The 13,807-nt window shown below is 35.9% G+C and overlaps 1 protein-coding gene across 9 annotated transcripts in view; it reads left to right on the forward strand.

Moving 5' to 3' along the window:
- HERC2 (HECT and RLD domain containing E3 ubiquitin protein ligase 2) overlaps positions 1–13,807 on the forward strand; it is a 235,206-nt gene that overhangs the window by 132,813 nt on the left and 88,586 nt on the right. For all 9 annotated transcript variants that reach the window (XM_086363170.1, XM_086363210.1, XM_086363152.1 and 6 more), the window contains 7 exons: positions 1,763–1,931; positions 2,031–2,156; positions 3,626–3,734; positions 3,851–3,990; positions 8,682–8,872; positions 9,463–9,568; positions 9,664–9,755. In XM_086363170.1, coding sequence (XP_086219296.1) covers positions 1,763–1,931; positions 2,031–2,156; positions 3,626–3,734; positions 3,851–3,990; positions 8,682–8,872; positions 9,463–9,568; positions 9,664–9,755 — 933 coding nt within the window. The remainder of the gene's footprint in view (positions 1–1,762; positions 1,932–2,030; positions 2,157–3,625; positions 3,735–3,850; positions 3,991–8,681; positions 8,873–9,462; positions 9,569–9,663; positions 9,756–13,807) is intronic.

Genomic DNA, 13,807 nt, shown 5'->3' on the forward strand with positions numbered 1-13,807 from the left:
TTGCAACCCCATGGACTGTAGCCCACCAGGCTCCTCTGTCCATGGGATTTTCCAGGCAAGAATACTGGAGTGAGTTGCCATGCCCTCCTCTCTAGTTAGTGTTAAAGTGAAAGTTGCTTGGTTTCTCTGGTGATCCCATGGATTATATAGTCCATGGAATTCTCCAAGCCAGAATATTGGAGTGGGTAGCCTTTCCCTTCTCCTGGAGATCTTCCCAACCCAGGGATCGAACCCAGGTCTCCTGCATTGCTGCTGCTGCTAAGTCACTTCAGTCGTGTCCGACTCTGTGTGACCTCATAGACAGCAGCCCACCAGGCTCCCCCGTCCCTGGGATTCTCCAGGCAAGAACACTGGAGTGGGTTGCCATTTCCTTCTCCAATGCATGAAAGTGAAAAGTGAAAGGGAAGTCGCGGGTTGCCATTTCCTTCTCCAGTGCATGAAAGTGAAAAGTGAAAGGGAAGTCGCTCAGTCGTGTCTGACTCTTCGCGACCCCGTAGACTGCAGCCTACCAGGTTCCTCCGTCCATGGGATTTTCCAGGCAGGAGTACTGGAGTGGGGTGCCATTGCCTGAGCCACCAGGGAAGCCCAAGAATACTGGAGAGGGTAGCCTATCCCTTCTCCAGCAGATCTTCCCGACCCATTAGTATACTTCAGTGAAAATCCCGGAAATGGTCTCATTTCTCCTCTAAATAAGTCAACAACATGTATCTCTAAATAAAGGATTTTATTTTTAACTTACTGACAGTACTGTTACTTAACATTGCCTAACAAAGTAAACAGTAATTCCTTACTATTATCTCATTATCTAATTCTGGCTCAGATTTTCCCAGTTTTTTCCAAAAATAGCTTGTTACAATAATTTTTTAAGATTTAGATACAAATAAGATTACACCCACATTTGGGTGATGTGTATTTTTAACCTAGAACCATTTTTTACTCTTTTTTTTTTTTTCTTTTCATGCCATTTATTTGTGACTAAAATTATGTTGCCCCACATCTTCCTCCCTGTCGTCTGCATCTCCTGTAAAGTCCGAATGAGGGCTGGAGGTTGATTGGACTTTGGCTGCATCTTGGGAAAGACTATTGTATTATGGCCCACCATGCAGTGTTGTCATCTGTACCATCCAGTCTTTATTAATTGTCCATCTTGGAGCTTTAGTAGTGATTAATGTTATTATCTAGATAATGTTATTATCTAAATAATAATGTTATTATCTATTATGCATAATAGTGATTTTCTAAATTTGTCATTCCTTCCAAATTTATTATCTAGAGTTCTGTACATTGAAAAAAACTTTATCCACTCTTGTCACTCTAAAATAGTTTGTATAGGAAAGGCAGAATAGATGGTTGCTTTTTGTTTGCTTGTATTATGAATTTTCAGTTGTGAATTGGTAATCCTATACTATAAAAAGATGACCAAGAAACCTTTAATTTGCTTATATGATGAGTTTATTGGCTGTTATGGATTTGATGTGTTTCAGTCATTTTTCCTCTTGGTCAGGTTGTTCTTTTGAGGGAACCCATTAATCTTTGATAGCTCCCTTGCTTTCTGGCACAAATTGATCCAAATTCATCTTATGTATTTCCTGCCCCAAACATCAAGCCAGGCAGTTTTCTTAAGAGTTCTGGTGCCATTTTGTGTAAAATTATTGAGAGCATGCTGGGTGCTAGAGGAAATTCTTTCTTAGGATAGAGTAATGCTGCTTTACAATTGATCGTTTCACCTATACATTGGACTGTATTTTTAACTTAATTTTAGGTGGGAATGATGGTTAGATGCTGTCGAACATATGAAGAGGTGTGTGAAGGAGATGTGGGCAAAGTCATCAAATTGGATAGGGATGGATTACATGACCTCAATGTGCAGTGTGATTGGCAGCAGAAAGGAGGCACTTACTGGGTTAGGTATATTCATGTGGAACTTATAGGTGAGAACATTCTTTATTAAGTTCTTTTGACTTTCTTAATTAGATTCAGAGTTCCCCAAAATGAATGCTAATTATATGTTTTTTTATTGGAATCTCTAGGCTATCCTCCACCAAGTTCTCCTTCTCACATCAAAATTGGTGATAAAGTTCGTGTCAAAGCCTCAGTCACAACACCGAAGTACAAGTGGGGATCTGTGACTCATCAAAGTGTGGGGGTTGTGAAAGGTAGTATTACCTAGGCAAGAAAACTCCCAAGGGCTTAGCTTTTCATCAACTAATGTAAACTCTTTTTTTCATTCAAGGGCAGGAAAAACAAGCCTTATGATATATACATAGTATTCTTTTGCTTTTCAGTACTCTGTAGAGCTGCAGCACACCTGTTATTGGACAGAGTCGGGTGTATTAACTCATTGCAGATGGGAGAATGCATACCCTGGAAATGGGATGTCTTCATAAGTGGTGTAACAAAGACTAATGGAATTTGCATTTGGTATTTTTGGGGAGGGTTTAGGAAATTGGGGTAATTCTAAGAATGGATATCTTAATAAATACTATTTAGAAGGAAGAGATAATGGACTCATGATGAGCTTATGCTTGGCAAGGAAGCAGTTGTTTATACTAATCAGGATGGGCTTGTGGTTTGGATTAGATTGAATGTGACCAGATATGTTAAAAGAGTGGTTTTGTTTTTACCTCAGTCTGTCACAGTCTCAGGGTGGCCTTGTGTTGGGGTTCTTTGAAGTTCTGTCAATCCTGCCAAATGGCTAGCTCCTTCAGTGTTTTTCTCTCTTTTAATAAATTTAAGAAATAGATTTGTGCAAATGATAGAAGTTGGCAACTGGAAACACAAAATTTTCCTCACTTTATGTTTAATGTGATATTCTTGAGATTTCAAATCAAACATGGCACCCTTTAAATGGTATACATATCCATTTTAACAGTTGCATGAGAAATGATTAAGTATTTGTGTGGTTTTATTTTATCTTAAATTTGCTCTCAGTGCCATTTTTCTTTGTTTTGTCTTCCTTTATCCTTGTAGGAAAACCTCTTACTGTACAGCTTAGATTAAAAATGGCCACAGTGGTGGTACTTTCCCAGTGGGCCCAGGGGTATTAGTGTTTCTTCGATTACATAAGAACAATTATTTAATATTTTACTTTAACAGTTTTCAGTTTTGTTTAACAGTTTTCTGAAGCGATTCTTCAAAGCTTTACAAATCAAAGCAAAGATAAATTTAAAGAATAACTTGATTTAGAAGTTAATATTTAGAGTAGCTTTCACCAAAGGGCAGTAGATATATTATTAATGTAATTTTTATTCCCTAAGATACTGAATGGAGTTTTTGCTTGGTGTAATTAAATGAACCTTCTTACTGTAGAAAATTTTAAACGTATACAAAAATAGAGACTATAGTATAAAGAACTTCTGTATACTCATCACCTGGCATCAACAGTTGACAACTACTGGCCAAAGTTGTTCATCCATGATCCTCTCCCTCCATTATTTTGAAGCTAATTCCCAATTGACATCATGCGTTAGTTCATCCAAAAGTGTCTTAGTATGCCTCTCTAAAAGAGAAGTACTCTTTGTAAAACAAAAACAACTATAATACAGTGTCACATAGCTAGGTATAGATTTAATTTTAGGTTTTTGTTGGTGACAGAGATGTTTCAAACAATTTCTGTCTGTCCTAGCTTTCAGTGCCAATGGAAAAGATGTTATTGTCGACTTTCCTCAGCAGTCTCACTGGACTGGGCTGTTATCAGAGATGGAATTGGTACCTAGTGTTCACCCTGGGGTTACGTGAGTTTTATTTTTATATTGCCAGATTTGTTTGGGAGGAATGGTTTTCTTTGGAATTAAATTTGATAGCTGACCTCATGTTTTTCTTATCAACTCAATGGCTATTTTAAAAATAGGTGTGATGGCTGTCAGATGTTTCCCATCAATGGATCTAGATTCAAATGCAGAAACTGTGATGACTTTGATTTTTGTGAAGCTTGCTTCAAAACCAGAAAACACAACACCAGACATACATTTGGCAGAATAAATGAACCAGGTATAGTAGACTGGTTATCTTCTCTTTCAACAGACTATTATTAGATAATTATTGTGGATACTTAATTTTCCTCTTTAAAGTTCATATTGGTGAGCACTATACTGTGTACACAGTGAGACAGGAAAGGTGGTCCTGCCCACTTGATGAATTGCTGTTTTGTTTTTTTTTTTCCAAGTAATGAGTAGTCCATGGAACTAGAATAACAGTGTTGTTTGCTTGTATTTTCATAAAGAGTAAATGGACTCAAGAAACTAATAAATGTTTTGTTGGATGGGATGTAGAATTGGATAGACTTATTTGTATGTCTTTTAGTATATATATATATATTTTTTTTATTATGGTAAAATATGTGCAACATAAAATTTGCCATTTTAATCACTTCTAAGTGTATAATTATGAGAATATTGCACACTGTCAACAGTCAGTATTTTTAAGACTTTTTCACCATTCCAATATAGGAGTGTACCAATTAAGCAGTAATGCCCATTCTTCCCTTCCCCAATCCCTGGCGACCTCTTATCCACTTTCTGTCTCTGAATTAGACAGACAGGTACCTCATTTATAAGTGTAACCACACAAAATTTGTGTTTTTGTGTATCTAACTTATTTCACCTTAGATTATGTTTCTAGGGTTCATGTTACATAGTGTGTATCAGAATTTAATTTCATCTTATGACTGACTAATAGTCCATTGTATGTATATATCACATTTTGCTTACCTAGTCCTCTATTAATGGATATTTGGGTTGTTTATACCTTTCAGCTATTGTGAATAATGTTGCTATGAACACTGATAGACAAATGTGTCCCTATTTTAAAACTAGGAGTAGAATTGCAGGGCCATTCTGTAGTTCTTTAACTTTTTAAGGAACCATCAAAATGTTTTCCACGGTGACTGCAGCATTTTACGTTCCTACCAGCAGTGGGCTTCCCTGGTGGCTCAGACGGTAAAGCGTCTGCCTGCAGTGCGGGAGACCTGGGTTTGATCCCTGGTTTGGGAATATACCCTGGAGAAGGAAATGGCAACCCACTCCAGTACTCTTGCCTGGAAAATTCCATGGACTGAGGAGCCTGGTAGGCTACAGTCCATGGGGTCGCAAAGAGTCAGACTCGACTGAGCGACTTCAATTTCACTTTTTTTCACCAGCAGTATATGAGGATGCTGGTTTTTCCACATGCTCACCATTTTATTTTCTTTCTTCTTTTTTGAAGCCATGCTAATGGTGAGAAGTAGTTATCTCATTGTGATTTTGATTTTTGAGTTTCCCTAGTGATAAATGGCTTTGAGCCTCTTTTCATGTGCTTTTTGCTCTTTATATATCTTTGGCAAAGGGGTGTGTCAGCTCAGTTTCAAAACTTTTGATGTTAGTTTGCAGGAATTCTTTATGCATTGTGGGCATCAAATCAGATATGTGATTTGCAAATATTCTACCCTATTCTGTTGGTTTTCTTTTCACCCTCTTGATAGGATTCTGTGATAAAAGTTTACATTTTAATGAAGTTTAATTTATTGTTTCTTTTGTTTGTCTGTGCCATTTGATGTCATACGTATTTCTGGGTCCACTTCAGAAATCACTGCTAAACCCAAAGTTGTGAAAATCCGTCCCTGTGTTTATAAGAGGTTTATAGTTTGAACCACTTTGAGTTAATTTCTATACATAGTATAATATGTAATTTCATCCTTTTAAGTATGTGTATCCAGTTTTTCCAAAACTATTTGTTGAGAAGACTGTCCTTTCACTATTGAATGGTCTTGGCACCCTTTCTGAAAATCAGTTGACCATAGATGTGAGAGTTTTTTCCTGGGTTCTCTCGTCTACTCGGTTGGTCTTTTTGCCTATCCTTACATAAGTACCACACCGTGACACTGTGATTATTGTAGCTTTTGTAGTAAGTCTTGAAATTGGGAAATGTGAATCTTTCAGCCTTCTTCTTTTTCAAGAAGGGTTTTAACTATTTGGTGTCCCTTGGAAGTCAATATAAATTTGGGGATGGATTCTACTTCTATGAAAAATAGTATTTTGATAGGAATTGCATGTACTCTGTATATCACTTTGGACAGTATTGTCAGTTGTCTTTGCTTAGATCTTCTTTAGTTTCTTTCATCAGTGTTTTGTGATTAGTGTATAAGTCTTGTGTGTTCTTGGTTGAATTTATTCCTAAGTGTTTATTTTTCATGCTATATTAAATTATTATTTTAAAATTCCTCCTTGAAATATCTATTGCCAGTGCATAGAAATACACACTACACATGTTCAGTACATAGTTTCAACACATTTTGCTTGTTGAATTTATATCTAACAACTTAGAAGAATTTATTTTCTCTGACTGAGTTTGTTTTGTTTTGGCTTTTTTTGTAGTCTTCATTAGTTTTCTATGTGTAAGATATATATGTTGTCTGTGATCTGGGATAGTCTTACTTTTTCTTCCTTTCCAATTTGGATACCTTATATTTCTTTTTCCTGCCTTACTGCTTCAGCTAAGTGTTTCAGTACAAAGCTGAATACGAGTGGCAAAAATGGGCATCTTTGTCTTGTTTTTTGACTTATCATAGGGGGAGCTTTCAGTTTTTAAGTATTGTGTACAATGTTAGCTGAAGGTTTTTCATAAATAGCTTTTATCATGTTGAGAATGTTCTTTTATAGTCCTCTAATTTATAATACCTTTTTATCTTTATGAAGGAGATCTGCTTTTGAGATACTCTTATATCTCAAACAAAGATTTGTGTAAGATTTATCTTACACAAATCTTACATATGCATATATACATATTTCTTTGTATTTATCTTTCTTGCAGTTAGTAATGCTTTTAATTAATTAATTTTCCAGCTTTTTTGAGCTATAATTGACATATGACATTGTATAAGTATAAAGTGTTCAGTGGGATGCTTTGGTACACATATATTGCAAAATGATTACTGCAGCAAGGTTGGTAGTTAACACATCCATCACTTCTCATTATAACTACCCGTTTTTTGGTGTGTGTGGTAAAAAAATTTCAGGTTTTTTTTCCCCAGCTTTCAAAGTAGGGCTTTTAAAATCTGTGCTTTGATATCTTTTGTTTGTTTTGGACAATTTCCCGTCATCCAGTATTTTTTCTATTATTAATCTCTGCCCTATTTTCTTTTCCTTCTTTTTTGGGATTCTTCTTTCTGATAAGATAGATCTTATTTCTGTTTATTAAATTTTTCACATCATTTATGTTTTCTAAACTTATGCTCTTCAGTTCTTCATTCTAGATAATTTTTGCTAGTTCTCTTTTTCATCTGAATCTAGTCTGCTGGTAAACCTATTCATTGAGTTTTTTATTTTAATTGTTGTATTAAGCAGTTCTCATCTTTTAAAAAATAATTTTCAATTCTCTGCTGAAATATTCAGTGTCTTATCTTTTCAAACATACTAAGTATAGTTATTATAAAATTTGTACTTTATAATTCTATCTGGAGCCTCTGTGAGTCTCTCTCTATTGTCTGTCATTTGTCATAGGTTGTAGTCATGTTCCCTTGTCTCCTCATTTTCCATCATGTACTGGACATATGGTAACAAAAGTTACTTCTTGAATCAATTTGAGGCCTATGAAGCTACCTTTCTCCAGAGATGGAGGGAGAGAGGGTTGATCTTCTCGGTAATTGGTGCATGTGTGTTTTGTAAGTTACTTCAGTTGAGTCAGACTTTTTTGCAACCCTATTGATGTAGTCTGCCAGGGTCTTCTGTCCATGGGATTCTCCTGGTGAGAATACTGGTGGAGGTTGCCATACCCTCCTCGGGGGTCAGGGGATCTTCCTGATGCCCAGGGATTGAACCCCTCTCTCTCATATCTCCTTCGTCTGCAGGCAGGTTCTTTACCACTAGTGCCATTTGGGAATTCTAGGTAATTGGTGTAAGAATTAACATCTGGGCTCACCTCAGTCCAGTTTCGTTGATGGAGATGATTTCATGCAGAACTGCAATCTGGAAACAAACAGACAACTTTGTAGAGTTAACTCTTCTCTTCCTCTGTGGTTCTTCCCATTGAGACCCTAGCTCAGAGTGTGAGTTTTTCTTTGTGTTTCTTCTTTCGTGATGGGCTGTGCTGTGTGTCCTGTTTAAGGCTCCCTTTAGAAACTGACAAATACCACTGGGGAAAAGCATTTTTTGATCCACAGAGCAGCTCATTCTGATGCCTTTCATCTTAGCCTTCCTCCAATTCTGGTCCCACAATTCTTTATCAGCTTATTTACTCTGATATTTTCAAGATTTATTCATCTTTAAATGTTTTGTCTGCCTCTTCTACTTGTCCTCAATGGAAGAGATAGATCAATTCCCAGATTTGCCATTTAAGAAAGTAGAAACTCTTCAAGTTTGTTTTATTGCATTTATGAAAACTTTTTAAAAAATGTCTTCTGTAAGCACAGTTACTGAACTTCATACCCCGCTTTTATATGTCCTTCTATCTGGAGATACATCACTCTGTTGTTACTTGAGGGAGTCAAGTGGAATAAATCATAGTATTATATGAACTTCATCTCATAAATTGGGATAAAATACCTTGGCTAGGTTTTTTGAAGCCGTTTAAGTATTATGTAATAGCTCCTTCTAATTTGGAAACTTACTGTTTTCTTGAAGTAAGGACCTCAATAAAAAATTCTTTATTTCTTGGTTGTGAAGTTTCTGTTCTACAAGTATTAACACTGTTTGGCCATCATTAAATAGGACAGTCGGCAATATTTTGTGGCCGTTCTGGAAAACAGCTGAAACGCTGTCACAACAGTCAGCCGGGAATGCTGCTGGATAGCTGGGCACGGATGGTGAAGAGTCTAAACGTGTCATCCTCTGTGAACCAAGCCTCTCGTCTTATTGATGGCAGTGAGCCCTGCTGGCAGTCCTCTGGTTCACAAGGAAAGGTAGTGTGCCATGGGGGCATGTCCAAAGACACTTTGTTTAGAAGTGTTACGTTTTAGAGCTTGAACACAAACTTTGAAAATCCTATGAAGGTATACTGGGATGTCACCTGTCAGTACTCATTTTATATTTTAGTTCATAATTATTTTAATGGTACAGAGTAATATGCCATTTAGTTTTCATTGTCAGAGATTTTAAAAAATATAAATGATGGATTTTATCTAACTGATAGAGGGTTAAATAGGGCTTTGTTTTGTTTTACTCCCCCACATAAAATGTATGAATTCAGATTCTGCTTCTTGTTAGAAGATTTTCTAATATACCCTAATAAATATATGTTTATTTTTTAGAATGTTATTTTAATTGCACTTATATTTGGGTGTGCCTCATCTAGCCATGAAGGTTAGACTTGGAGAATGGTGCTTTTCCTCTACTTTGATTCTAATGTTTTCTGTAACCCACCCATTGATGGATATTAATGGACCACCCTATGTCAAAAGGCTATAAACACATCATTTCTGGGGCATAGAGGGAGGCTTTCTTCTAATAAACAAGTAATGGAGTAGAATACTTATTTCTTTTTCTTTTAAAGCATTGGATTCGTTTGGAGATTTTCCCAGATGTTCTTGTTCATAGATTAAAAATGATTGTAGATCCTGCTGACAGTAGCTACATGCCTTCCCTGGTTGTTGTGTCAGGTAATTGAGTTACTTTACTCAAAAAAGTATCTTCTATTATATAATGAAAACTTCTTTGTCTGATTCCTTTATGCTCCTGTCCCTTTATTTCCTAGGTGGAAATTCACTAAATAACCTAATTGAATTAAAGACAATCAACATCAACCCCACTGACACAACGGTATCTCTTCTGAATGACTGCACAGAGGTGAGTAGATTAGATAGTGTTCCTCTTTTTTAAGGTATAATTATATAAATTTTTTATTGATATATAGTTAATTTACAGTGTTTTCAGTTGCTAAGTGATTCAGTTATACCTACATGGGTGTGTGTGGAAAAGTTGCTCAGTTGTGTTTGACTCTTTGCGATCCCATGGACTTCTCCATGGCCAGAATAATGGAGTGGGTAGCCTTTCCCTTTTCCAGGAGATCGTCTCAACCCAGGAATCAAACCCAGGTCTCCCGCATTGCAGGCAGATTCTTTACCAGCTGAGCTGCAAAGGAACCCCAAGAATACTGTGTGTATACGTTATATATAATGTGTGTGTGTGTATATGTATTCTTTTTCAAATTCTTTTCCATTAAAGGTTATTAAAAGATCTTGAATATAGTTCCCTGTGCTCAACTCTTTACGACCCCACGGACTGCAGCATGGCAGGCCTCCCTGTCCCTCACTGTCTCTTGGAGTTTTCCCAAGTTCATGTTCATTGAATTGGTGATGCCACCAACCATCTCATCCTTCCTCTCTTGGCCTCTTCTCTTTCTGCCTATATAGTAATATGTAGAGATTAATCCCAAACTCCTAACCCCTGTCTCCCACCCTCGTCCCCTTTTGTAATCATGAATTTGTTTTCTGAGTATATTTCTGTTTTGTAAGTAAGTTCATTTGTGTCATTTTGTTAGATTTCACAGATAAATGATTTCATATGATTTTTTTTTTTTCTGTCTGACTTACTTAATATGAAATATCTGCATTCATCCATGGTACTGCAAATGGTATTATTTCATTTTTTTTTTAATGGCAGAGTAATAGTTCATTGTATATAGGTACCACATTTTTTTATCTTTCTGTTGATGGATATTTAGGTTGCCTCCTTGTTTTAGCCATTGTAACTAGTGCTGCTGTGAACATTGAGGTGTATGTATCTTTATTTTTTTTTAATTTATTTATTTTAATTGGAGGCTAATTACAATATTGTATTGGTTTTGCCATACATCAACATGAATCTGCCACAGGTGTACACGTGTTCTCCATCCTGAACCCCCCTCCCACCTCCCTCCCCATACCATCCCTCTGGGTCATCCCAGTGCACCAGCCCCGAGCATCATGTATCATGCATTGAACCTGGACTGGCGATTCATTTCACATACGATATTATACATGTTTCAGTGCCATTCTCCCAAATCATCCCACCCTTGCCCTCTCCCACAGAATCCATAAGACTTGTATGTATCTTTAGAATTAGAGTTTTGTTCAGATATATGCTTAGCAGTGGGATTGCTGGATCATATGACAACTTTATTTTGATTTTCTAAGGAACCTCGGTACTGTTCTCCCTGGTCACTGCACCAATTTACATTCCTACCAACAGTGCAGGAGGGATCCCTTTTCTCCACACCCTCTCCAGCATTTATTATTTGTAGCCTTTTTGATGATGTCCATTGTGACTGGTATGAAGTGATACATCATCATAGTTTTCAGTTGCATTCGTCTAATAATTGGTCATCTTTTCATGTGCCTGTTGGCCATCTGTATGTCTTATTTGGAGAAGTATCTATTTAGGTCTTCTGCCAGTTTTTTGATTTGTTTGTTCATGAGTTGCTTGTATATTTTGAGATTAATCCTTTGTCAGTTGCTTTGTTTGCGATTGTTTTCTTCATTCATTTCATCTTGTTTATAGTTTCCTTTGCTGTGCAAAAGCTTTAAGTTTAATTAAGTCCCATTTGTTTATTGTTGTTCATATTTCCATAACTCTGGAAGGTGGGTCAAAGAAGATCTTGCTGCTACTTATGTCAAAGAGTATTCTGCCTATATTTTCCTCTAATAGTTTTATAGTATCTGGTCTTCCATTTAGGTCTTTAATCCCTTTTGAGTTTATTTTTGTGTATAGTATTAGGGATTGTTCTAATTTCTTTAATTTTCATATAACTGTCTAGCTTTCCTAGCACCATTTACTGAAGAAACCATCTTTTCTCTGTTGTATGATCTTGCCTCATTTGTTGTAGATTGATTAACCATTGATGTATGTGTTTATTTCTGGGCTTTCATTCTGTTGATCTATATTTCAGGTTTTGTGCCATTTCCATACTGTTTTGATAACTGTAGCTTTGTAGTATAGCCTGAAGTCAGGAGCCTGATTTCCTCCAGCTCTATATTTCTTTCTCAAAGAGTGCTTTGGCTTTTTGGGGTACTTTGTGTCTCCATACAAATTAAAAAATTTTTTTCTTCTTGTTCTCTGAAAAATGCCATTGATAACTTGATAGTGATTGCATTGAATCTATAAATTGCCTGGGATAGTATAGTTCACACAATATCAGTTCTTCCAATCCAAGAACAAGGTCTATCTTTCCATGTGTTTGTATTGTCTTCTTTTTCCTTCATTAGTGTCTAAAGCTTTTGAAATGCAGGTTTTTTGCCTCCTTAGGTAGGTTTAGTCTAGTTATTTTATACTTTTTGATGTGATCATTAAGGGGATCGTTTCCTTAATTTCTTTTTCCGATCATTGTTTCTCTTTCTGATTTAATCTCTTTCTTTCATTGTTAGTGTATAGAAATGCAACAGATTTTTGTGTATTAATTTTGTATTCTGCAAATTTACTGAATTCATTGATAAGCTCTAGGTAGTTTTCTGGTAGCATCTTTGGATACATTTAGTTCATTTACATTTAGTGTGTTTATCCATAAGTATGTTTATATTGCCATTTTGCTGTTTTGAGTTTGTTTTCATAGGTCTTTTTTTCCCTTTTTCCTTTGTTCTCTTCTCTTGTAACTTGACTAACTTTAGTGTAAGTTTGCATTTCATTTCCTTTTTTGTGCGTATTTCTATTATAGATTTTTGTTTTCTGGTTAATGTGAGTTTTTTGTACAACAGTCTAGTTATATATGTGCTTGTTTTAAGTTGCTTATCTCTTAATTTTAAACATTTTAGATACCGTGCATTTGTACTCTACTCCCCTCATGGTCATTGTTTTTCAATTCATGCCTCACATCTAATTATTTTGTATAACCCTTAAACCCTTAATGTGGGATTTTTACTACTTTTGTCTTTTAACCTCCCTACTAGCTTTATGTTTGGATGATTTTCTGTCTTGCTTCTAGTTGTGGCCTTTTCTTTTGCACCTAGAGAAGTTCCTTTAGAGTTTATCATAAAACTTGTTTGGTGTTCCTGAGTTGTTCTTAAAAAATGTTTACTTGTCTGTAAAGCTTTTGTTTTCTCCATCAAATTTCAGTGAGAGCTTTTGCTGAGTATTCTTGGGTGTAGATTTTTCTTTTTCATCACTTCGAGTATTTTATGCCAGTCTCTTCTAGTCTGCAGAGTTCTTTCCTCAAAAAAAAAAAAAAAATCCGCTAATAGCATTATTGCAGATCCCTTGTATGTTATTTTTTACTTTTCCTCTGTTACTTTTAACATTCTCTCTTTTTGTTCATTTTTTTTTCATTTAGTTTATAATATGTCTGCACATATTCCTCTGCAGGTTAATCCTTTATGGGACTCTATGCACCTCCTGGACTTGGTTGACTTTTTCCTTTCTCAAGTTAGGGAAGTTTTCAGCTATTATCTCCTCAAATATTTTATCAAACACCTTTTCTCTTTTTCTTGGACCTTTATAATATGACTTTCTGTGTGCTTGATATTGCCCTAAAGATCTCTTAAACTGCCCTTATTTCTTTTTGTTCTTTTTTTCTGTGTGGTGGTGGTGATTTCCGCTATTCTGTCTTCCAGCTCATGAATCCATTCTTCTGTCAGATTTAGTTTACTATTCATTCCTTCTAATGTATTGTTCATTTCGCTTATTGTATTTATTAATTGTGTGGTTCTGTATATTTTCTATTTTTTTCTTAAAACGCTTCTAATTTCTCTCTCTGGGTATCCATGCTCCTCTTGAGTTCTTTGATCATCTTTACCATAATTACTGTGAACTCTTTCCCTGGTAGATTGCCTGAGAATCGACCGCATCAGTTTGTTTTCCTTCTGATGTTTTATCCTGCTCCTTCATCTGAAGCATATTCTATTGTTTGAGTTTGTCAAAATTGCTTCTTG

This window comes from Bos grunniens, chromosome 2 (assembly GCF_055505025.1).
Source record: "Bos grunniens cultivar Pamir isolate PY7600 chromosome 2, Bosgru_T2T1.0, whole genome shotgun sequence".
NCBI lineage: Eukaryota > Metazoa > Chordata > Mammalia > Artiodactyla > Bovidae > Bos > Bos grunniens.